This window comes from Phasianus colchicus, chromosome 24 (genome assembly GCF_987193195.1).
Source record: "Phasianus colchicus chromosome 24, bPhaCol1.hap1.1, whole genome shotgun sequence".
Classification (NCBI taxonomy): domain Eukaryota; kingdom Metazoa; phylum Chordata; class Aves; order Galliformes; family Phasianidae; genus Phasianus; species Phasianus colchicus.
The window spans coordinates 5,231,668-5,256,381 of NC_143459.1; the positions used below are offsets into that span (position 1 = coordinate 5,231,668).

Genomic DNA, 24,714 nt, shown 5'->3' on the forward strand with positions numbered 1-24,714 from the left:
GAACAGTTCAGTTTGGCCTGGTTCAAGTTCTGCTCCTTGTGCTTAATTCACGATTCTTAATAATAATTGTAAAAACGTGTGTGCTGTTCTCTGTGGGTTGTGGAGTTGCAGCAAGTCCTGGGCTCAGTGTTCCTGCTTTGTCCCCGCTGGGAGCATCGCAGGTGCTCTGCAAAATGAAGCCTGAAACTGCTTCAAACCCAAAGCTGGAGGTTTTCTCCTGGCCTGGCTTTAGGGCTGGGCTGTAGGTGGGGTAACAGGAATAGGAAGGTTGCTTGGGTCAACTTGCTTGCCCGTCACAGCCAGCTGACAGATCCAAGCACAGCTCTGTGCCCTCTGCCACTCGTGCCCCCACTCCTGGCATTGGGGCGGCTTTTGTTTGCTCTTCTCAGTTCTTTGCTCAGAACAAATTCCTGGAGCGTGTGAGGATGTTATTACGGGCTTTAAAAAAAAAGAAAAGAAAAGAAAAAAAAAAAATTGCACATGACTTGGTTTCCTGCATCCGTGATTAAAAAAAAAAAAAAAAAAAAAGGCAAAACTAAAAAAAGCCATCAAACTGGCTTATTTTCTCCTCCTCGCCACGTCTGTCAAGAGTTGTTTTCTTCCTGCTAAATTTCAATCCGTTTCTCTCTTTTTGTAGTTTGCACTTTGAGTTTTCACCCCCCAGTTCAAATGGAGCGGTTCAGAAAGCGCCGCGTCCTCCTGGCACTGCTGACCTTCCTCGGGCGGTGGGAGCTCCCCAGGCAGGGGATGGGGTCTGCACCTCACTTCCGATGCTTCCCTTCCTTCTCTGACGCTTTGGAGTCTCCGGCCGTGTGCCCATTCCCTGTGCTGCTGATGAACATTTTATCCAGCCCCTTGAGGGACTCCACCAGGTAGTTCTGGAAGGCTGTCAGTGCTGCACAGATGGCCGGGCCACCAAAGCCGTGGGTGATGAGGCTGAAATGAGTCAGACAGCTCTGCACGCCCGGCTCCAGGATCAGCGAGGGGCGGCTGTTGCCCAGAGGTGAGCGGTCCTGTGCTATCAAGTCTGCAAACTCTTTGCAAATTTGCCTGGAAGAGAAAGTTTGAGTTGAAAGGGATCTTTAAAGGTCATCTGGTCCAGCAGCCCTCGTGACAAGAAAGACATTGAGGTGCTGGAGTGTGTCGAGAGAAGGGCAACGGAGCTGCGAGGGGTCTGGAGCACAAGTCTTATGGGGGGTGGCTGGGGGAACTGGAGTGGTTCGGTCTGGAGAAGAGGAGGCTCAGGGCCATCTCACCACTCCCTACAATGAGCTGAAGGAGGTTGTGGTGAGGGAGGGGTCAGCCTCTGCTCCCAGGTAACAGCAATAGGACAAGAGGTGATGGCCACGAGTTGTGCTATGAGAAAAAGGATGCACTGACACAGGCTGCCCAGGGAGTGGTGGATCAGCATCCCTGAAAGTATTCAGAACCACGGAGATGTGGCAATTGAGGACATGGTCAGTAGGCATGGAGGGAGTGGGCTGGGATTGGACTTAGTGATCTGAAAGGGCTTTCCCAACCAGAATGATTCTATGATTAAATGAACAGGGACATCTACAGCTCGATCAGGCTGCTCGGAGCCCTGACCAGGTCTGGCTGCATACAGCAATGCAACCACATCCACCCTGCAGAAGACCAAGCTTTTGTGGCTGCCCCTGCACCATGGCTGGAGTCCGATCCACCACAGCACTCACTTGGTGGCCAGCAGCATGTTCTTCCTGGTGTGGAGCTCCGTGGGGTCGGAGTGCTGTCGGCACAGGTACTCTGCCGCCGCTTTGGCTGGGAATTCTGTTTCACACACGTAGCCAAAATCCCGGGCCAGGTGGACAGCTTCACCTGCAGGTGGGACAGATTCACACAATGCATCAGCACCCGGCTGCAAGGGGACATTTTCTCCAACAGCCTCAGATGTGGCACTGTCAGGGTTTATTTCTGCTGGAATCAGGATGCTCTCCTTTCACAACTGCCAGCCAGGAGCCCTCTCCACCCATGGCCCTCAAGCTGGTGGACACCACTAAGAGTTTCTCATATCCATCTACAAGACAATTAGTGCATGTGGGTCTAAATGAACTATCACCACCTCTAAACAGAAGCTGGTCCCTTCCTCTGGTGACTTAAAAGGAGGGTGAAAAGAGACCTCAGCAAGCCAGGCCCTCAGGCTGGCTGTACGTGCACATATCCATCACCCCTGGAAGAGCCCACCCATTGATGGAATTGATCCATCTCCAGGCATCCCCCTGGAAATAATCAGAGCTGATGGCAATCGATCACATCCAGCACCCGAAATCCCGCTCGGGCAGGCAGAGCTAATTGGATGTGCCCCCTGCGGCTCGCACACACGAGGCCATCCATCCTGATAGCATTAACCCAGATCCCAGCACAGCCCGCCCGGCTCCAGGGCTGCTCTGCAGAGCTGTGGCACAAGGAATGTGCCTGTGTGCTTCCCACACAGAGCTGCTGCTTCCACTTCCACCTCCTCCTCCAAAGGAGCAGCAGATAAGGAGAACTTAAAGAATTGGAACTGCGGTCGTTCACAAGTTAGAAAACAATTAAAGTGCAACAGCTGCTGAAAAACAGTCATTGTGACACCAAAAATGGGGAAGGCAGAGGGGAGAAGAATAAAGCATGGCAGCAAACATCTGAGAAGGAGGTACCCCGGGTGCAGGGGGACCAATCCATTTCTGTGTGCAATGACAGTGCTGTAATGCCTTCCTCTGGGTGAAACCCCTCCAGTACTGACTTGCAGGAGATCGTATCCAGCGAGCACCTATGACACCACTATTTATTTACTACGAGCTGGTAAATGGTAACCAAAACATCAGCAGCCACCTGAAATCAGACCGTACGTTCCTTCTTTCCTTCCTTTCTTTCTTTCATTCTTCTCCTTCTTTTCTTTTCATGGAAATCAACCTTTCATTCAGCAGAAACCAACTGCCCTCGGTAACAACCTCCGCCTAATGAAGCGGGTCATTTAATTTGCTGGCGACAATGGAGATGATTTTCTATTCAGAATCTGCAGGCAGCTGCCTCCAGCACGCTGGGCACGGACACAATGGATTCCGGAGCTCGAAGGGAGTCGGAGCTGTCACTGCGTCTGTCTGCGTCCCACGTCCTTTTCTCCAAAGATGCAGCACCACATCGTCATTTCCATAGCGCCAAAGGTGGGAGGGGAGCAACCCAATGGGCAGCTCTGAACAGCAGCACTGCTCCATGTGGCACCTGGGGTCAGTGGGCACATGGGGATCCGAGAAGGTTTTTCCATCCTCGGTGATTCTGTGTGTCTATGGAGCCCCAGCCAAGCCCTCGGTGCTCCCAAGGACAGCGAGCTGGTGGCCATCGTGGGCACGCAGAGCTGCAGAACAGCATTGGCCTGACACCTCATCAGCTTCACTCTCACCTTTTTCTATTCGGTTTCTGTGGTCTTGACCAACTTTTCCTAAAACTGCTTCGCCGAGTGAATAGTGAATTGAGGGGTGGCCAATGGGGAGCTCACAGCTGCAATGTTTCGCCCCATTCAGGTCCCAAATGCCTTTTCACAAATGAGCTATGACTGCTCGGACAGAAATGCCTCGGTTTCAGAGGACAGACGTGTTTCAGTCAGCGCAGACACCAACAAAGGGCACTTCCAGTCTCAGTGTTGACCACGGCATACTTTGCTTTAAGTGCTCTCATTTGTGGAAAGCTGCAAATGAGGGGTGTTGGAGTTTCGGCACTCCCATCTCTCTGGGCTCTTACCTTCCACCAGTGATGTCAGCAGGGTGACGTTGGCAGCTTTGCGCCGTCCTGCGGGTAGATTGAGGCCGATTTTCTCTAACCTTTCCCTTAAGCAACGACCCCCGTTTTTTGATTTTGCTCTGGAAAGAGAAAGAAAGGAGAAAAAAAAAAATGATGCCGCCATTCATATTAGAACAACCATAATTCATAGAATCATCACAATCATAGAGTGGGTTGGGTTAGAAGGGACCTCAAGGACATCCAGATCCAACCCCCTGCCCATGGGCTGGTTGCCAACCATTAAATCAAGCACTAGACCAGATTGCCACGGCCCATTCAACGTGGCCTTGGGCACCTCCAAGGATGGAGCATCCACAGCTGTCTGGATTCCAGCGTAAGCTTTTAGGTTTGGAGGGAAAGAAGAGAAAGCAACAAAAAGGCCGTTCCCCAGCGAACCGCACAGCAGCAATTCCTCACCCCCCACCCTTACCTGCGTAGGACACCGCCGAGGAGGGAGGCGTTGAGGCACTCGGGGGGCGAGAGCCTCCTCTGCACCTCCCCCACCGTCACCTTGTATTTGGAGGTGGAGCTGAGCAGCGAGAGGCGGCCGGGCACCGAGCAGAAAACCTCGTTGGGGTTCGTCACCCCTCCAATCAGCCCGTCCTTGTTCATCAGGGAGGGAATGGTGCCGTTGGCCTTCGAGGGGATGGGCACTGCAGGGCAGGAAAGGGAGAGAGGAGAGGAGAGCAGGTTTCAGAGGGCAGAGCTCGGGAAGCACGTCCGCAGCTGAAGCCGTAGCGTGGCTTCGTGTGCTCCTCAATGAAGGAAAAGAGGGGTGAGGTTGATGAAGCCGAACAAAAAAGAAGAAAAAAGCATAATGGAAGAAGCACAGGTTCTGCTCTCACTGCTTTCCCACACCTCCCGCTCTGGTGCAATTAAAACTGGGGTTTTAGGTTGGTCTTCGGGAAGACCAGGGTCTGCCCACAGCCCCACTGCCCTGCACAGAGCTGAGAGGTGCCAGGATGGGAACATGGGAACCAGGGAAAGGTGTCAGCTTCAGGGTTAGCCCTGCAAAGGGAGCTTGAGGAGCTCAAACCTCAGTAACACAGCAGGAGCTGCTGCTCATGGGCAGCATCAGCGAGCAGAGGAGTCAGACGGGCACTGGGGCAGCGCAGCGGGGCGGCACGGCGCGCTTCTCCCATGCGTCACCCCAGCAAGAAACGCTCCGAGACGCAGCAAAGCTTTATGGATCAAAAGTTCTGGCTGAAAGTAGTGTCAAAACTCTTTGGCTTTTATGTTCTGGAATGAATAGCCAATTTAACTCCGGGAAAAAAAATAATAATAAATCAACAGATCTTCAATGATGCCAAAGAGGATTGCCAATAGCATCGCTTCGCATCGGTTTGGCCCTGACATTCCCTGTGGTTCCCCAGTAATGGTTGCCCCATGGTGCCACACATGTGGCAGGTAACGCAGGGTTTGTAAAGGAAATACACATGCCCCCAATGAAACAGAAACCCTGCAAATTAATGGGGAAGGCTACGTGGGTCAGACCTATTAGTGGACGCTCGCCATCAGCATATTGTAAGAGCAACTTAACTACTTGTTGGTGTGGCAAGAAAAAAGGAGCAATGTTACATAAAAATGGCTCATGTTTAAGGCTGAAAGATGAATGGGAATGAGAGAAGTTCCCTCGCAGCATGAGACCTCAGCACGGCCAGGGACTGAAGGGCACGATGCACCACTCCCACTGGCACTGCCACTGCGGCCACTGGCTGAGGGGTGGGAAGGGAATCACAGCAACGTCATCACGGCATGGAGGAAACCAGAGCTATTTCCAGGAAGCAGCAACTTCAAAGTTCTCTTTCAGGGCCCTAGAACAGGTTGTGTTTGTCTCTAAATTACCCTTGAAATAAAAAGGCAGAGCAAGTTTCGCAAACATCCATGCATTACTGCAGAGGTGTGTGTCAGGGCTGGGTACCTGGTGGATGCTGCAGCGGGCAGCCCCACAACCAGACCCCATCACTCAGTGAGCAGCTCACAGCACTCTGCCCACCCACAAAGCACTCTGCATCATTCACACACGGACACATTCCTGCATGCCCAGGATCATGCTGTGACATGTGCCCAAGCCCGCATGCGTGGCCAGGGAGCTGCGTGCACTGTGGGTGTCATGCAGGAGATGGGACCATGCAGCACCACGCACGTCCCTGGAATGGGACACGTGGGGAGGAGGTCAACCCAGCTGGCAGCAGCACCAGGCGCTGCGGAGGACTGGTGTGGGATGGAGCAGAGTGCAGGATGCGTGTTGGCGCGTCGCTCTGAGCACGGTGGGCGCAGAGGGGGGATGGCGTGGGGACACGCTTTGAAAGGACACGATGGCATTTTAAGGAATGACCCTACAGTCTGAAACAACCCCACTGGGAGCTGCCCCAGAGCAGCCCTGTGCCCAAGCCCCACGGGCACCGGCACAGCCCTGGCACGTGCAGGGATAGGGGCACCTCAGACAGCACGGCACACCACTGGAACAGCGCTGCATCCATCACACAACGTTGCCTCGGTACAAGAATAAACATAGCCACGGTCGCCATTAATTATTAATGATTGTGATTTGGCCTCACCTGCAGTTTGCCTGGTCTGCTCTGCAGCTTGTTTGCCCATAAACATGCTGCAGGAGGGAGACAAGCTACCATTAAAGCCTGACAGCTTTGTTTCCTTGGCTTTGGGGGAAGCAAAATTGTCTCTTGTCATCTGAGTAAACCAAAAGTCCCCCTCGATCTTCAGTTGCTGCTTCCCCGCTCCTGCAAGCAGCAGGTGATCGGAGCACCTGAGCCAGCCTGCAGACAAAAGGAAGCGTAAGACCAGGGTGGCAGCCAGCGTGTCACCTGCACCGCGGTGAGGGGCACAGAAGGGGGACACGATGGCAGAGCTGGGTGCCGCACCGCCAGGATGCAGGTGGGACCTGCTTGGAGCTGAGCCCTGCTGGCACTTGGCAGGTGGAACGGATGGGAGTGGGGATGTGGCACAGGGGTCACTGCACTGGGATGTAAGTTCTGGGCTTGTCCTTGGAGACCCCTGCCCTTGGCACCAAGGACCTTCCCCCAGTGGGTGAACAGACCCCAGTGTTGGTGAGCAGTCCCCACTGCGAGCAGGTGACTGAGACGTGGGACAGCAGCACCTGGGGCAGAAATGTGCTGGAATGGGGACAAAACTGGGCATCACACACACACTGGTCAGGTACGGTTTGGACACTCATCCCTTTCCCTGATGGATGGACAGATTGGACAGAGCACAGCTGAGCCCACCCCAGCCCAGGATGCTGTGATGGCAGCACAGGGATCGCCCACCCCACGGCACAGCTGTGCTCAGTCAGCTCAGTGCAGGATACGATCCCTGGGCTGCTCAGGAACCTCTGCAGGATGGGAAGAGCTCACAGAACAGCAAACCCCGACCCCATTCTGAACACACAGCATGACCCAGGAGCTGCCTCCTTACAGCAGCCCCGGGACAACCGGGGCACAGAACAAGTTCAATGATTTACCAGGAATCAGCCGTATGAGCACGACCTGAACGCATGCATTAATTCATTGCATGCCTTCAGAGCAATCCAGACTGCACAGCACTTCCTAAACACTGGGCTCCAGAAAACCTGTTACTGTGTGCTGTGCTTCTGAAGCTCCAGATTCCTTCTAATGCTGCAAAATAATGATGTACTCATCACAGCACTGTCCTTCCATGAGGCTCAGCACCCGCTGCCAGCAGCTCCCTGGTGCCATGCAGGACCCTGAGGTCACCTCCACAGTGCAGGCATCAACAAAAGGGAGATAAAGGCATCTGCAGCGCAGGGATTTGGTGACACAGCACTGAACTTGCCATGCTACCCTTGGGTGAAAGCAGCCCCCGGGTGGTGAGTGCCACCAACAGGATGCACTGTGGGTGAGGAAAGGCACAGTGCAGCATCTCAGCACAGGGCACAGCATCCTCACTCCTGGGAGGCAGCTGCTGTCCCCACTGCACCACGTCCCTGCGCAGTGTCCCACAGACAGCTTGGGTTACATGGGCAAAGAGCTTTTGCCTACCAAAGACCAAAAAAATAAATGAAATGCTGAATTGTGCTACCGGCTTGCAAAATAATTTGTAAGCAGGGAGATGTGGGGCTCCTGGCAATCAAATTGCTTATGGTATTAGTTGCTTGGTGCCAGTGCCAGCTGAAGCTTGGGGTGCTGCAAGGGGAAAAGCGAGTCCAGAGGGAAGATGCGGATTGCTGCCTGTCAGACAGGTTTGGTTTCCTCCTACTCAGATCCATTTCAGGCACATCCTCCTCCTCGGCAGCGTTGGACCATTGGATGCTGGCAGTTTCATTGCAACATCTCTCTCAGAGCAGGAGTGTGCTGAAGCTCAGATCACATCTACCGCGCTCTCAGCTGATGCCCCCCCAAGCCCACCTGCTCTGGGGCAGCCTCCATCTCCACCCCCAAAGGAGCAGCTCAGCCCTGCGGGGCCTCTGCTCTGCATCACCAGCACCATATGCAACTCTTCCAGCTGCTCCCATTGCACGCTGCGTCCTGCTGCCGTGCTCACTGCAGGAGGCAGTGCATTGGGTCGAGCTGCAGGCGCTGACGCACGGCGACGGCACCGAGCACTGAGCCCAGGCTCTGCTCCCTGCAGCTCTGCCCATTGCTGCAGCTCTGCCCCACGCTCTGCTCCCTGCATTGCTCTGCCCTCTGCGTGCAGTGCTGTGTGGCACTGGCTGCTCACTGGAGGAGCAATGCTGCAGAGAAGCAAAGGGGGCCGTGCGGGGCTGTCTGCCAGGGAGAGCAGAACCAACCCGACCTTTGTTTGAATGCCTCTGATGTAAATTATAAGCCCGAGATCCATACATCAGGCAGTGTCTGCGTGTGGGTGTGAGCCAGAGGCAGCAGCTCCTGCCTGCTTCAGAGGAGGTGCGCGGTTCAGCTCCTGCCATTTCCTCATGCTTCAGCACAGAGGTATTTATGGAGGGGCCGGGAAGGAGGTCAGTGCCATCGGCCATATTTCAAACCGCGCTCTGTAATTATCCTTTCTTCCCAGAGGGGTTATACAGGTATTTTCTTTATCTCGAATGCACCACCTGAATTGAGTCCCCATGTCAAAGAGCCTCTCTAGGAATCGGCTCGGAGGCCTCTTCAAATGGACGGACGGAAAGAATCCGGGTTTTATCTCTGCACTGTCCAGATTGCTGCACTGTGATATGGAGCAGAGCTGGGACCCTCAGGAGGGGATGGAGCTGCAGGGCCCACAGCGTTCCCACGGGACAGCACCCAGCAGAGCTGCTGGGCCCATGCAAAGCTCCCTGCGTGTCATTATGCCTCCAATGCAAATCAGTACATTAAGTGACGAGCTCCATCACAAGGTGCCATGTGACATTCGTGGCCATCTCCCTTCCTGCACCTCTTCCCGCTGCCTCACCGTGCACCCAGTGATGTGCTGTAAGGACACACAGCAACAAAACGCACCCAGACCTCTCCAAAAGCACCGCGAGCTCCTCTGGGACTGGGGAGGTGGTGAGCAAGCAATGTGCAATTATTGCAATTACTGCAGCTACTGCATCTCCCTGCTTTGCCATTTTGCAGTAACTCAGCCTCAAACGCTGCTTCTGAATCTGTAGTGAATTTGGGGGAGCTGTGCATGGTTGTAGGGGCTGCGCTGTGCTCGTGGATGGGAGCACTGGGAATGCCCCCACTGGAAGGCAGCAATGTGAGCAACGTCCTCCCAGCTCGCGCCCAAAGCCTCACAGGAACGAACAGAAATGGACTCAGATCCCACTTTTGATTCTATGATTCACTGCTCTGGATCGAAGCAGCTCTGCCTCTGTACAGCAAAACTGAGATTCACAGCATGGAAAATACTTGGGCACAGTGGGAAGGAGAGGAGAGGAGAGGAGAGGAGAGGAGAGGAGAGGAGAGGAGAGGAGAGGAGAGGAGAGGAGAGGAGAGGAGAGGAGAGGAGAGGAGAGGAGAGGAGAGGAGAGGAGAGGAGAGGAGAGGAGAGGAGAGGAGAGGAGAGGAGAGGAGAGGAGAGGAGAGGAGAGGAGAGGAGAGGAGAGGGGAGGAACCAGGAAGACAGGGAACCTTGGGGTGTCAGCGAGAGGAGCTGTGAACCCGCAATGAGGGGAGGACCCCACTGCCATCCCACAGCCCCATAGCCCTCAGCATCACAGGTTTATTCATTTAGCAGCACAAACTCCCATTACATTTTGGCAGCCGGTATAGGGGATCTTTATGTGTTTAAACTGTAAAATCCATTTTGCAGTAACATGCTTGAGAGGTTCTCCCCGCATTCCCTATAGGAGAGGCAGCTCGGATCTCCCTAAGCTGCACGAGGAGAACAAAGCTGCAGTGTCCCCTGCGCGCGGCGCGGATCCCACGTAAGCCGTGGTGCCATGTGACAACGTTGCTATCAATTTGTTAAAACACGTTCTGATTACTGAAGGGCAAAAAAAACCCCTCAGCAAAGATTAGTTGTGAATAATCACAGAAAAATGTTCTTTTTTGTACAGCACTCGGTGCTGATCCTCGCACGACCACCGTGATGCAGTGCAGCTCGGGTCTCCGATCGGAACCACGCATGCAGAGCAGCTCTGGGTCCTTTTGGCCACAGCTTTGTGAGCCCCAATGCTGCCATCACGACCCGTCGGACCAGTCTGGGGATGGGCGCCTCGCACCCACAGCCTGGTGCCAGATAAATGCTGGAGATAGAGGGTGGGGAGTCTCAGCCTGCTGGAATCCCAAGCACGCACTGCAGGACCCAAGCAGGGCGAACGCTCTGCTCCCCTCAGCCATGTTGGGCTGCACTGCACAGCTGGGGCTCATCCATGCTTCCCTGCTCTTCCTCCCACCTTTCTCTGATACCCAAACAGAGCAGAGCTGCTGCAGCACACTGAGATGAGAGCCGAGCACGCAACAGCTCCACGCATTGCCTCCGCGCTTGCTAATTAGTGCCTCCATTAGCAATTAAAACAAACAAACACACGGAAGGACAGCAAGAATGAATTATTCCCCAGGATCACGCAGGAAAGGGTGGAAGGGTTCCATGGTCAGGGCTCTAGTCTGCAACTTCAGAGAGCCACGTTTGGGCTCTCTGAAATTAAGACGGATTGCGCATGTATATTTTTTTCCAGCATCACAGATCTCAGAATACTGCTGAACAAGGAGGAATGGGCCACGCTGGCCTCTGCTGCACAGAGGTGGTACAGAGCCCCCAGGTCTGCCCCACTGAGCCCCCCCACCACAGCACTGCTGCAAAGCAAAGCCTCAGGGCCACCTCTCTGCTGTGTGTCACCTGGGCACGGCTGCCTGCACGCCCATGGGAGCACACTGCAAGCAGGCAGTCTGCACCATGGCTGGAGAACGGGCACTGTGAGCTGCATCCAGCAGCCCTAGAGAGCCCAGAGGGGGGGGATGGGGGGGACACCTCGAGCAGCACAGCAGGAGGAAGTGAAGGATCTGCCGGGTGAATGGAACAGAAGTGCATTGCAAAGGTTTGGAGTGCTGGGCACAAAATGGAGCTTGGGAACCCCGGTTTTGGCCCAGGAACTTCAGCAAGGAGCAGAAGAAATGTCCCGTTGCAATCCAGTGCCCACAGGGGAGGCCTCCCCGGAGGCACCGACTTTTCCCCAGCAGAGCAGCTGCTGCTGCCCCATCCCTCCCCACAAGCAGCTCATGCTGACCGCCCACCGCTGGGTCCCACAGGCCCAGGAGCAGCGAAAGCCAAAGCACTGCTCTGCAGGAGCATCTCCAGGGCCACCCCGGCCCCATCCCACAGACAAACCCCACCCGGAGCCCCTCTCCTGCTGTTTGACTCACCAGCCACATGCCAACAAGCAACCCCAGCTGGCTTCACCGAACCTCCCCTGTAAGAGCTGCTCTTTGCTTGGAACAAAGCAAAATATTCATTTAGAAACATCTAATTAAGCAGTAAGTCATGACAAGGTATATGAAACTTGGAGATAACACATGCCTGGGAGGCACCAGGAAGGCTGAGACAAAGCCCAGCACCTCCACCAGCACCTCAACGTGTTATCTCACATGAACACACACCTGGGTTTATCCCGGCGCAATTACAGGACATTAAAAATATAATTTTAATGGAGGAACGGCGATCTGGACGCAGTTCAGAGCGAAAAACTTTCTTTCAAGTTTTTGCTGTTTGATAGGAGGTGTTCCTGCATGCGCTGCGTCTGGAGGTGGGAGCAGAGCTGAGCGCACAGCCCGGCCCTGCAGCCTCACAGCACAGCACAGCACGGCGTCCCACCCGGAGCTGCTGCAGCCCAGCAGCACAGAGAGCAACAAGTCCTCGCAGCCCCAGGTGTTTTATAGGGTGACCTCATTTATTGCCTTCCTCATCGCAGGAAATGATGTTTATCTAATCTGCTGCCAGTGTCAGAGCGCTTTTGGGATTTTCTGCTGCCGCATCTGGCTCTGTGCTCGGCCACGGATGGAGCTGAGAGCAGCAGCTCTGTCCCACGAGACCAAATGGGGGGAAAGGCCTCACACTCTAGAAGTGCACGCACCCCTCTGTGTTCCTGAGCGCTGACAGCCCCTGCCCCATCCTGGCACAGCTCTCTGCCCTGCACTCAGCCCAACAGCTCCGCATTCCTGCTGTGGGGCGGCCGAAAATCTTCATGTGGAAATCTCTGCGGGTCACAAACACGAAGCAGAACCAAGCAGCCAAAGCCCTCTGCTCATAGGGACCCCCCCACAGCTCCCCCTCCAAACCCCACAGACAGCACCGTGTTGGGGAGAGGGATTTATTATCCTCCTTCTGAATAAAAGAGCTCCACCAAAAGCTTTTTGCTGAGCCCGAGAGAACGGTGAGGCCAAAAAACTCCTCCTTATTTTACGACCAAGCTGATGGGTTGGGTTTTTTTGTGGTTTTGGTTTTTGTTTTTGGGTTGTTTTGTTTTGTTTTTGCTAAGAAATGCAACGACAGAATGCTGGGGTTCATTGCTGGAAGATCCCACACTGCTGCACGCACACGGAGCCGAGGACGGAACTTTTTCAGAGCTCACAATAATGTTTTTACGTCCATTATATTCCCAGTCTTACAGCAATGCTTGGGGGGAGGAAAAAAAGCAAAAACCAAAAACCAAATCGACCCAAAAGCACCCTTAAAAAAAAAATAATAATAATAAAAAAAAAACAACGGAAAATCAAAAAACCATTGCTGAACTGCTTTTTAAAAAAGAGAGAGAACAAACAAACGGGTCCAGAACAGGCAGCCAGAAAACCTGTGCTGCCCCATGCAGGGCTTTGCTCCGGACCGACGCAGCCCCTGTGTGCGGTGTGGGGGTGGGGGATCCCCGCTGCCCCCCCCCAGCCCTCCCCACCCCACTCTCGCTGTCCCCTTTCCTGCAGCAAAACGGCCCCGAGCGCAGCGTTCAGTCGCAGTCCCCGTAAAAAAAAAATCCCTACTAAGAGCTGCCGAACCCGTTTATTTAAGCGGGGGGGGGGAACGAAACGCAGAGCCGCAAATATCGGGGCACTTTTCTCCCCATCCCGCACCGCTCCCCGCAGCCGCTGTGCGTTCGCTGCCCCCCACGGCGGAGCTGATGTCGCCTGGGGGCAGCGATCGGTGTTTGCTTGACCCGGGATCGCAGCACGGCGGCGGCTCACGAAGGGCAGATGTGAGCTCACAGCCGCACGCGTTTCCATCGGGGTTCCGTCCGACGGCCGCACCGGGAGGAACTGGGGCACTGATGCCCTCTGTGCGGTGTTGGGGATTTAGGACCGAATTTCTTCCGCTTCCCACGGAGATATTTCCTACCCCGTCCGCCCCACTGCCTCCCGCACCGAAGATTCTCTGCCACCGCTTTTATTTTTCCGAGGGCGTATGGAAAAAAAAAAAAAAAAAGGATTCGGTGCTGTGCTCCGGAGGGTCCGGGCTGCGGCTCACAGCAGAGCCGAAAAATAAATCACAATAATATAAAATTAAATTCAATTAAATGAGACCACGAACGGAGATCCGTCAGTGAGGTCGGAGCCGCCCCGCGGCACTGCGGGCGTTCATTGCACGGCTGTTCCCGCAAACGCTTCGAGCCGCCGGGGAACCACCGACCCACAAAGAGAGTTCGCATCTTCTCAACACGGCGGAAAAATAAAGAAAGAACGGATGGGAAGAGACGCGGCCGCCGCAGGCACAGAGCAGCGCGCCGTGAGATCTTTTATATCCGAACGGAGCAACCGAAGGATCTCCGTGTCCAAATGTGGCACCGAGCAATAATTCCTCCCGACGGCAAACGAAGATTTGGGGGTAGGCGCTCGTTTTGGAAAAGGGAGGAAAAAAAAAAAAAGTAACAAAACAAACCACGCATATATACAAAAATCAATGAAAACCAGCGCTGGTTTCAGCCGAACTCCACGCAAACGCCGTCCCTCAGAGCATCTTTGAGAAGTGCCCCAATGCCGCCCGCACACACAAAAGGGAAGGCGCGGAGCGGAGCGCACACCGCGACCACTTCACGCAACGCCTCTCGCGTGTTCCGATTAGAGCTCCAATAATGACGGTCCATTCGTGCTCCGCGTGTCACGAATTCGCAGAACTCCCATTTACACGGAACGGGGCAGGGAGAGCTCCGGGAGCGCCGCACCGCGCAGGGCCGGGGCTCCCCGCCTTCACCGCTCCTCCGGTTCCCGCAGCCCCCGCGCGGTGTCGACCCCGCATCTTTCGTTTGCTGTCCGGCCGCCACCCCCACGCTGTGATCCTTTCCCTCTACCCGTTGTTGTTAAAAACGCCGACAGCAGCGCCCGGCTGTTCCGTGCGGCTCTCAACCCGTGCGGCACAGCGGTCCCTCGTGCTCCTCTCGCTCCCAATAGCGCCCCGATGATGTTTTAATGAGAAAAACTATTTTACGGAGTGGAACTGTTGCCGTGTTTGGAAGCGAAGGGTCGGGAAAAACCGGTAGCAAAATCGTGCAGGAGGCGGCTCACCCCGGGGGCCGTGCAGGGCCCCCACTCGGAACCACATCGGCTCCGTTCAGTGCGTCCTCCCCGCTCCCGGAGAGCTGTGGGGCCGCGGCTGCTTCCCCGCACCGCTCCGGTCCCACCGGGGCTCCCACCGCGAACCGCCCGCGGCCGTCGGGGCTCTCCGGTAGCCGCGTTCGCTCGGCCCGCCGGGATCCGCTGCGTTCGTTTCGCCGCCGGGTGTAGCAGCGACCTCCGAGCAGCACCGGAGCCGGAACAGCGCGCCGGTTCCTCGCCCCAATTATCCCCCTCCTCTCCGAGCCGCGCGGTGCCGGCTGTCGCAGGGGACCCGACGGAAGGGAACCCCGAGGGCAGGAGCCGGGCCCGACGCCGCGTCCCGCGGGTTCTTACCTTTCTTGATGACGGACTGATCGAGCAGGTTCATCCCGCCGTCGTCCGCCGCCTGGAAGCACCAAAGCAAAAGCCGTCAGCGGGGGCTCCCGACGCGACTCCCGGCTGCAGGGCGCGGGGCGACCGCGAGGCCGCGGCGCGATGAAATCGTTCGGCTACGGCCGGGCCCCGGCGCGGCGGCCCCGGGGGAAGGAGCGGAGCGTCGGCCCGGCTTCTCGGTAGCCGCTCGCTGCGCGCTCCCTGCCGGTAACGTGGCAGGACGCTCCTCGCCCGGGGGTCCGAGCGCCCCGGGGCCCCGCTCTGCCCGCGGGGTCGCTCCCGGCACCAGAGCCGGATCCGGCCGCGTCCCCCCATGCCAACCCCCCGTCCTCCCCCCGAGCCCCCGCTACCTGGATCTCCTCGAGGCCGTGGTGCCCGAGGCCGTGCAGGCCCAGCGGGCCGTCGGGGAGGCCGTGCCCGCCGTCGGGCAGCCCGTGGAGCAGGCGAGGCACGGCGGGGTACTCGCGGCGGGGGTCGAGCCCCAGAGCTCGGTGCGTCTGCGAGAGCAGCCCCGCGTCGTCCTGCCGGGAGCGCTGCGGGGGCCAGGCGGGCTGCTGGTGCTGGTGCAGCGGGCTGAGCGCCGCGTACGGGTCGGCCAGGTGCGGGTAAGCGGGCTCCTGGCCCTGCGGGTAGGGCAGCGGCGGCTGCGGGTACGGCGGGGGGAAGTAGGGCGGCTGGAAGTCGGCGGCGGGCGTGTGGCAGAGCGGCGGAGCCGAGCCGTAGGGCGTCTGGTTAAGAGCGGGCAGCTGCGGCAGGCGGGCCCCGGCCGACGCCCCGGGCAGCCCCTCGGCGCGGTCCTGCGGCGGCGGAGACAGCGGCGGTGAGGGGGGAGCGGAGCCCCGGTCCCGGATCCCACATCCCGGCCCCGACCCCGGCCCGACCCCCGGCCCGGCGCGGCGCGCACTCACCATGCCCGGGTAGCTGTGCACCAGCATCTGTGCGGGCCCACGGCGAGCCCCGGGCGGGCCGGGCCCCGGGGGTGCCCCCGTCTCCGCCCCTCTATCCCGCCGGAGCGGCGTCTCCCATCGCCCGCCCGCTCCTCTGCGCCGGCCCCGACTCCATGCACTCCAGTTATAGTGGCGGGGGCGCGCCCGCCGCGTCGGGGGCGCGCGTCAGTGCGCGGGGCCGGGAACGCGCCGCCCGCTCCCGCGGGGCCCCGACGACTCCCGACGGGCGGAGGGGGAGAGGGGCGGCCGGTGCTGCTCCGACGCCGTCGGACGGCCGCGCGGCTCCGCTGTCCCACGGGCACGCGCAGCTCCCGCGTCACCCCCCCGGGGCTCCCCCCGACGTCAGCACCCACCGCCCCGGGTCACGTTCCCCGAGAGCCCCGAGGGGGGAACCCCGAGGGCCGGGAGGAGGCGGGTGCGGGGAGCGGCGGGGCCCGACGGTTTCGCTTTATTAACCCGAGCGGAGTGTCGGAGCCTCCGGCGGCAACCCGGAATCCTCTGCCCGACGGCGGCGGCCGGAGCAGTGCCCGGGGCAGGGACAGAGCCCGGGGATCCCCCCGGGGCGCTCCCCACTTCTGCCCGACGGGCACCGGAGAGAGAACGAGAGAGAGAGGAACGTGCGGCGCTGCGGGACCGAACTGCCGCCCGAGGGGACGGGAGGGACGGAGGGCGCTGCGGAGCGACAGAGCGAGGGGAAAGCAGAGAGCGGGCGGCGGCGTGCGCTCCTTGCTCGGCCCAGCGGCCCTCCCCTCCGTCCTCCATGCGTCCCTCCTCCTCTCCATCCCTCCCTCCTCCTCTCTGCGCCCTCCCTTCGGGTCGCAGCGTGGCAGCGCCGTGTCCCTGCGCGTGGCACGGGGCTCCAGCTCTGAGGTGCCGGAGGTTCTCTCGGCAACGCGCTGCCCCACACCGATGCGCACACGCATGCAGACGCTGATGCACACCGACCCACATCGGCACGTTTGCACGCTCGCTCTGGCACGCCTGCACACGCAGCCACACGCCCGCATGCAGGTTCCGTGGTCCCGCATCCTCACCGTGCCGGGACCGCGCTGCCCATCGCCGCGCCGGAGTTCCAATTCGTGGCACAACGTAATTTGTGTGCGAGCAGAGAACAAACACTTTACCCTAAACTGTAATACACTGTGATGTGTGATAGACGTTAACAAACACAATCCCACATTACATTTAATTTAATTCCACTCTTCCTGCCCCGAGCTACGGCTCCCTTCATTTTCATTTTTCCTCTGAATTCCCACATCTCAGACCTCTTTGATTTCCAGGTTTAATTAACAATGCTCATTAAACGAATTTTTATTCATTTCTTTCAATATTACCCCGCCACCTGTCTTTAGGAGGCAAAGGCTCATCATTTATTCTAATTTATTTCTGTTAAAGATGGCATTTAGGAGAGGGAGGAGGGATGTGAGGAGGTAAAGGGCCGATCCGCTCACATCTCTCCTTCCCCCCCCCGATGCTTTTCAAGGCCGTTGCTCTGAAAGTTCCGTGTTTATTTTCCACCAGATCCGTTTCATTTGCTGAGAAAAATCGGATTGGACATGCTGTATTTCGCAGTGATGTTCCAGTTCATTCTTAGAGTCCCTCAATAACACCCATTCTTTATTCATCTGGAAGAGGTGAACCTGCAGGATGCGGTGAGTGCGGCGAGTGGGGAAGTCGTGCTTCCATCCTCAAATGGGAACTACAGAACTGAGCAGACCCCCACTGCCCCCATCCCCTCCTGCAGCACGAGGCTCCTGCAGTGCCAAAGAGCAGCCTTAGGAAAGTCCTCATTTGTTTGCCAGTGCTCTTGGGATGATATGAAGACACAGTGAGGTAAAACATGCCGAGGTCGGGCTTGCAATGGAATTGTCACATTTTAGCTGCAGCAGCAAAATGGGATGTGCCTCTGCTCCTTTGGGGCCTTTTCCATGTTGCCCAAGCTGTGGGAAGGGGTTGGTTCCTGCAGAGCTCACCCCAGTGTTGCAGATGCACTGGTAGACAACGCAATGCTTGCTGCCTGCCCCAGGTCCTGCAGTCCTGCTCTGTGAGGGGCACAGCAGCACTTGGCAGCAGCACCTGGCAGAGCTCAGTGTGGCCAAGGAGTCACCTTCAGAGCCCCAGCCCAGCTGCACCCCATGTTTTGCACCAGAAGCAGTGCTGGCACACCGGGACCTGCAGGTGGACACAGCCCTGGGTGGCAGAGCCCCATAGCATGGGGCCATGCACTGCTCCTGGGATGTGCTGCTCTGCCAGAGCCTGGGGGGGTCAGTCTGGGGATAGAGGGTCAATTTGGGCAGGGGGTCAGCCTGGTGGGGGCTCAGAGGGTTGTCTCATCCTCACCCTGTCCTCTGCTGGCCTTCAGGAGGGCATTTCATGGCACAGAAAATGATGTATTGTGTCCTGAGCATCCCTGAGCGGGTCCGGCTTTGGATGGTCCCCACACCATGGAACACTGTGCTGAATATGGGACTAACACAGGGAGCACCTGCTGGTGGCTCAAACCTATTGCCCAGCACTTGGAGGACTTCTGGGGCTCTGGGTTTGCTGCCAGGGAGTGCAGCTGGGTGTTAGCAAGCAGTCTGCTTGGGCACTGAAGGCAACAGGGAAAGGACCTCAGGTGTAGGACTGCTCTGGTCCTGGATGGGGCCAGGTAAATGTGGGGTTCATGCTGTCAGCCCAGCACACAAACATCCCTGAGCTGGGGGCACTGGGGAGCTGCCACCTGCTAATACAGCCACCTATCTCTCATTAATGCTAACGATAGCCTTTGATTAACAAGCCCACACCCTTTGGCTGGAAGCAGAGTGTTGTGTGGGATTGAGAAGAGCTGAGGTTAAAGGATCTGATGGGTTGGATTATGATGATGATTTTATTCCTGACAATTCTAAAATGTGTTCCTGACTGTTGCAGTGAAGCTGCCCTGCGTTGCAGGATGAGCTGTTCCTGGCAGGATGGGAGGCCTCCAGCCCACGCACACCAGCTATGCTCTTTTCCAAGTCCAGCATTCTCATTTGCTTGCTTGGCTTGCTCTGCTTGCTGGTAGCACCTACCTTTGTTTCAACTTGCATTAACGTTTCAGGGCTGGTGAGATCAGAAAGATACTTCTGATCAACAGCAGATGCCTCCTCTCTGCCTTGTGTAAGGCACTGGTGTTTATGAATTTGAGCTGGATGTATGTATAACGCTGGACTCCCTGTAGTCAGCTCGCATTTCGGGGCAGCTCCCTGCCTGTTTTTCTCTCCATCATCCCATGCCACATCTCCCACCCATGCAGGGCAGCAGATCAGTGCTGTGTCCAGCTGCCAGCCCGGGCTGCCTCTCCCAGAGAGCTCCTATGCTGACACCTGGTGGAAATGCCTCGAAATGCCCTCGAAGAGCTCCGGGCTGGGTGAAGCCATCCTTGGCTCGTCCAGCTCCTGCTCTGCCCCAGCCAGGTGGCTGCCTCTGCTTCCAGGGCACCCTGGCAAAGCCAGCAGTACCGATGGTTTATTCCTCCACCATACAGGTGTGTGCTTTTACACCTGGATTCCTTCTGCCATAAATCAAATGGTAATTCTCCATCTGTAGGGAGATGCTGTGTAGTTGACTTAATTTTGTTTTCATAGTATTTAGGCAAAGCTCCAAAAAGAGGGAAGGTCTTTGCAGGCTGAATGACCCCTCTTCCCTGCAAGATCAGGAAACCAGCCTTGCACATCCATCCCTGCAGCAACAGGGAGTGTAAGCAAACACCACAAAGCCTCATGTCTGTGCTTCTGCAATTTTCAGTGTCCTGAATGTCAGTTTTCAGTGCCCTGAATGTCAATTCTGGAGCCTGTGTTACAGGGTGGATTTGGGATGATGGCACTACTGTGGATGTGAAAAGAAGAAGAGCCTTTCTGCATCCCCCAAGCATTTAGAAAGGGTCAGATTGCTGCTGAATTTTATAGTTATCCTTGCTGTTATTGTTAAAAGTTCAAGCTCTTCCTGCTGCTGCCTTTTGCAGCTTTCTACTCGTAGTGCTAAACTACTTCAGTGACATCCTGAAAGTAAGGTGACATCCTGAAGGGGTTACTTACTGTGACAAAATTGGGAAGTGCATTAAAGAAAGAAAGAGGAAACCTCTCAGGGCCTCGGGCAGAAATAAATCCCAGTGCTGCATGTTTGGAAAAGGAACTGAAAACCTCTTTAATAGTCAAATGATCTGTTTTTAAAACAAAACGCTGACAGAAGATAAATTAGGGACGTCTTGAAATGTCCTGAAGCAGCAATAGTTCTGAGTGTTGGGTTCTGGACAGAGAAAATCCTGTAGAGCTCTGCTGCATTGTTGGCTTTATGAAGTTGGTCACTTAAATGTTTCTTGTTCTCACTGGCACCAAAGGCTGCATGAGAAATGCTGCAGGTGTCTGGCTTCATGTCCCACATCAGGGTGCTGCTGAAAAATGGCTCTTTATTGCTTGGATAGACACTGTTCCAGAGCTGCCATCCCATACAGGTTGGCCCACTCCTCCCCATGGTGTGACAGGATCACTTCCCTGCACGGCTCGCTGGCTCTGGCCAGCTCAACCAGCACGCCCTGGAAAGCAGCAATGAGCTCAAAATCCACTGAGGCTGCAGTGACACGTGTCAGTAATTCTGAGAGCTCTTCCAGCCACTCTGCCTGGAGCACAGCTTGTGGCAGCCAGGGGAAAAGAGGCACACAGCTGGCCAAGGCCTGCATCCCCAGGAACCAGAGCTCACGGATGTCATCCCAGGCACTCACGTAGGCAGGGGAAACAGCCAGAGCCAAGCCATGGCTACCAGGGTCTGCTTGGGCTGTGTGAGCCTGAGACAAGAAGCAAATGGTGGCTTTGAAAAATTCCTTTGCAGAACCAGTCTTCTGAAGAACTGAAAGAAAAAGGACACCAATGAGTTGATAAAATACTTGGGCAAAGGAGGGATGCTTTGGTGGGCTGGCCTGCAGCAGGGCTTTCAGGGAGAGCAGAATACTATGCTACATGCTGCTTTCCAGCCATTCTGCCTGCTTGCTCTTTTCTCCTCTGGGATTTTGGTTTTGTCACTCTTCCAATGACAAAAGCCCTACGTGAAACTGGGTCTGATCCTCTTCCATTCTGGGGTCCTCAGTCCGAGCAGAGCAATGTGCAGCTTTGCCATTAGGAGTGCTTCTTACCTGCTGAACTTGAAAGGATCCTTGCCATCATCAAGCCCAGAGTGGCAATGTTGGCTGCTAGAACCAGGTGATCCTTCTGAGGTAGAAGGAAAGGAAGAGACTTCAGCAATGTGTCCATCAAAGAACAGAAGGTTTTCTCCTGCCTGGAGAGAAAGGAAACTCTGAGAAACTTCCTGAGCAGAGCCAGACACATTTGATAAATGCAGCATTAAAAAAAGCAATGAGATTGGCACTGAAAAAGGGATATCACTTTCAGTACAAATGTCTTAAAGGATCCTGGAAGCTCATCCCTCATTGCATCCTCTTCCTTCCAACTGATAGTTTTAAAACAAGCTTCTGTGGCTCTGTTACCTGATGAGGTCTGGTGCAGTCACAACCAGGTTAAGGAAGATCCCACATAAAGTCTGTAGACTCATCTCAGTGCTTGCCAGGGACCCAGGCTGAGAGCTCAGCACCTCCCACTGATGCAGGAAGTAGTCACACAGTAGTGCTGGAGCCCCTTCTGAGATGAGGATCTCTCTGGGTCTGTCCTCTGCTGTTAAATGGCAAAATCCAGGCAGCAGAAGTCTGTAAGGTGGAAAAAAATTGAAAACAAAAGGTGGAGTACAGAGAGCTGGGGTCAAAGCCCTGGATTTACATCAAACTGAGGGGGAAAAAGAGCCATATAATTGATACTGCAGAGAGAAAGGAAAGGAGAAATTACTCTCAGAATCAGCTCAAGCAGTAACACAGTGGTGAGTTCCTTATGCCTGAGGGAAATGTACTGAAATCTTACAGAAGAGACCATGTAGGCTGATCTGCTCCTACAAAGACCCTATTCTTTTCCTGCTTGCTATGGCTAAAGCCTAGACACACAACTTCCAGAAGTTTTTCCCTGCCTCTCAGTCTCTGCGAGCAGCTGCCATCTCACATTAATCATACATGGAGGGCTTGGACAGCTGCACTGCACTGTGGCACTTCCAGTTGCCTCTTTCACAGCAAAGGATCAACAAGAACTTGACCTAAATGCAGGATGTATTTCTCTGGACATAGAAAAAGAGTTATTTTGTGTTGAAATGCATCAGCTCTGTACTTAAAATACATACCTCAGAGCATCCTGGGCTAAAATGGAGTTGTCACTGCTGACCAGCTCAGCTGTCTGGGAAAGATTCTCTGCTGAACCACCCTCCTTGAAAAGCTTCTTGGCATAATGAACAAGGAAAGGCAAGAGCTCACAGATCTCCTGCTTGAGGGAGGATGTCTCTTCTGCCATCCAAGCTCCAAGGATTCGAACGGAAGCAAATACAAAAGGATCCTGCAGCTCCTCCTCTTTAACCTGGGTACAGAAGAAAGCAGCTGATAGAAAAGGATGAAAAACACAGTGGACCAGGATTTGTATTTTGGTCTGTGCAGCTTATGAACATGAGCTGCTACAGAAGTCTGGACTTCTGTGGCTACAGTAGATGCAGATTTTCTCATTTTGAGGTAGAAAAAGGATGGAATATAAGAACAAGAATCACAGTAATCACTGAGTTATTAACTTGCTATCTTGTGATCTGCCAGCTTGGATGCATCATACTGTATCCACATGTTGGTAAGAGGCCAGTAAGACCCAATTTAAGCACTGTAGGAGCTGTTTAAAAGCCTCCCAGAGAAATCACATCAAATGTGTTCCTTGCTTGAAAGTTCTTTACCTGTCTCAAGTAAAATACCACAGCTCCAAATGCTTCCTCCATGATTCTCGTGAGCTGCATTCTCTGTGCTTCATCTAGCAGTGATTCCTCTTCTTTCAGACACTCCTGGATCCCCATCTCAATAAGGACGTAGCAGGCTGTTATCACTTCTTTTTTCTCCTTCATCTCTAAGGGATCAGGCTCCTCTAGGGTTAGGCGGACCTCCACACAAGCCAAGTTCACCAGCAAGGCCAGGAACTTGCTGCCAGTTCTCCCTGCTGGGATCCACTCTGACCCACAGGCCTGCACGAGGCTGGCAGCAAGCTTCAGAGCAGGGTCCCGCTGTGACTGGCTGAGTTTACTGCCCAGAATGCTGGCCAGCCCTTTGTAAAGCTGACAGATGCTCTCAGAGCCCTGTGAGAGTTCAGCAAGTGGTGGTGAGAGAGGGATGAAGCGAGGCAACAGCTCACACAGCTCAAACTTGGTCACGTCTTCAGCCTTGACAAACTCCTCGGAGAGCTTGCTCAGCACAGCCAGCAGGTGTGGAGCATCTCTCTGCCAGCACTTCACCTCTGCTACAGCCAACAGCCCCAAGAGCAGAGTCAGGGCACGCTCAGAACCATAACCACCATTCATGTAAGCCTGGCACAGAGCAGAGACGGCTCCTTTGGTCACCATTTCTCTGGGCCCCCTGGGAGTGGCCAGAACAGCAGCCAGGCATTGGTATGCATCATCCACCATGGACGTGCTGTCTGGATTACACGGGGAAAGCAGGACATCACTGAAGGTTGGGATTTTGTTCAGGATCTGTGAGTGGCCGGCCAGCTCTGGGTCGGTGCAGAAGCATGCCAGCAAGGTGAGGCCCAGAGCCCTGAATGTGTCCTCGGGGCAGCCTGGTGGTGCCTGCCTGGAGTTCAGCAGGCGGTTGGGGAACGTGAAACCGATCGCATCAAAGATCTGGCGCCGGGTCTTTGAGTCCAGCTCTCCAGCTCTGACTGCTTTGGTCACCTGGAAGGCAAAGACAATCACAGGATGGCCTGGGTTGGAAGGGACCTCAAGGATGATGAAGCTCCAACCCCCTGCCACATGCAGGGAATCAACCTCCACATTTAATGCTAGACCAGGCTGCCCAGGGTCCCATCCAGCCTGGCCTTGAACACCTCCAGGGATGGACGGGGCATCCACAGCCTCTGGGCAGCTGTTCCAGCACCTCACCACTCTCACAGCAAACAACTTCCCCCTGACATCCAACCTCAATCTCCCCTCCCTCAACTTCAAACCATTTCCCCTCATCCTGCTGTTATCTCCCCTTTCCAAGAGCTGACTCCCCTCCTGTTTGCAGGCTCCCTTTAGGTACTGAAGGCTGCAATGATTCACCCCGCAGCCTTCTTTTCTCCAGGCTGAACAAGCCCAGCTCCCTCAGCCTGTGCTCATATGGGAGGTGCTCCAGCCCCCTCATCATCCTCGTGGCTCTCAATAACGTGGCTCCCGGTCTCACAACGAATAGCAAGGAGGCTCGCTACGGCTTTATGCGCTCCCGGGACCGACGAGCAGAGGCCCGGGCCCGGCGGTGACGCAGCCTTACCAGCAGCAGAGCTGCCAGCTGCTCGCTGTCGTTCCTGGCGTCCCTCAGCACCTCCAGGCACTTCTTCAGAGTGGCAGCTCCGGGTCCCGAGGCCATGACGACCGGCGCGGCTCCGCACGCGGTCAGGCGGCTATTTTCTGCATAGCAAACGGCACCCGGCCGCCACGGCGCCAAGTCGCGCACGTGATCCACCCGGACGCCGCAACCGCGACTCCGCGAAGCCTCTCAGCCAATCAGAGCGCTCGCAGCGCGTCGCCAACCAATCAGCCGCCTTCTTGTT

The 24,714-nt window shown here is 55.7% G+C and overlaps 2 protein-coding genes across 3 annotated transcripts; both read right to left on the bottom strand.

Moving 5' to 3' along the window:
• Positions 1 to 761: 761 nt before the first annotated feature.
• TFAP2E (transcription factor AP-2 epsilon) lies at positions 762 to 16,093 on the bottom strand. Of its 2 annotated transcripts, XM_090123876.1 has the most exons (8): positions 16,013 to 16,093; positions 15,455 to 15,901; positions 15,066 to 15,117; positions 6,336 to 6,551; positions 4,205 to 4,427; positions 3,736 to 3,854; positions 1,695 to 1,836; positions 762 to 1,050 (listed from the first exon to the last, which is right to left on the bottom strand). In XM_090123876.1, exons 1-8 carry the CDS (start codon positions 16,037 to 16,039, stop codon positions 762 to 764), a joined length of 1,515 nt encoding a protein of 504 aa, XP_089980002.1. In that variant the 5' UTR covers positions 16,040 to 16,093. The 2 variants fall into 2 exon arrangements, with proteins under 2 accessions (XP_089980002.1, XP_089980001.1); XM_090123875.1 differs by lacking the exon at positions 6,336 to 6,551.
• Positions 16,094 to 20,171: 4,078 nt separating this feature from the next.
• On the bottom strand, positions 20,172 to 24,662 carry NCDN (neurochondrin). The gene is made up of 6 exons (XM_031594848.2): positions 24,435 to 24,662; positions 22,871 to 23,857; positions 22,283 to 22,512; positions 21,549 to 21,764; positions 21,198 to 21,340; positions 20,172 to 20,914 (listed from the first exon to the last, which is right to left on the bottom strand). Exons 1-6 carry the CDS (start codon positions 24,528 to 24,530, stop codon positions 20,478 to 20,480), a joined length of 2,109 nt encoding a protein of 702 aa, XP_031450708.2. The 5' UTR covers positions 24,531 to 24,662; the 3' UTR covers positions 20,172 to 20,477.
• Between the last annotated feature and the right edge of the window lie 52 nt (positions 24,663 to 24,714).

Coding starts and splice junctions, on each gene's coding strand:
- TFAP2E (XM_090123876.1), bottom strand. CDS start 16,039: ATGCTGGTGCACAGCTACCCGGGCATG. Junction 15,902..16,012: donor TGCACAGCTACCCGGGCATG/GTGAGTGCGCGC, acceptor CCGCCGCCGCAG/GACCGCGCCGAGGGGCTGCC. Junction 6,552..15,065: donor TCAGTCCGTCATCAAGAAAG/GTAAGAACCCGC, acceptor TTTTGTCTGCAG/GCTGGCTCAGGTGCTCCGAT.
- NCDN (XM_031594848.2), bottom strand. CDS start 24,530: ATGGCCTCGGGACCCGGAGCTGCCACTCTGAAGAAGTGCCTGGAGGTG. Junction 21,765..22,282: donor TTAGCCCAGGATGCTCTGAG/GTATGTATTTTA, acceptor TCCACCTTACAG/ACTTCTGCTGCCTGGATTTT. Junction 20,915..21,197: donor GATCCTTTCAAGTTCAGCAG/GTAAGAAGCACT, acceptor TTTTTCTTTCAG/TTCTTCAGAAGACTGGTTCT.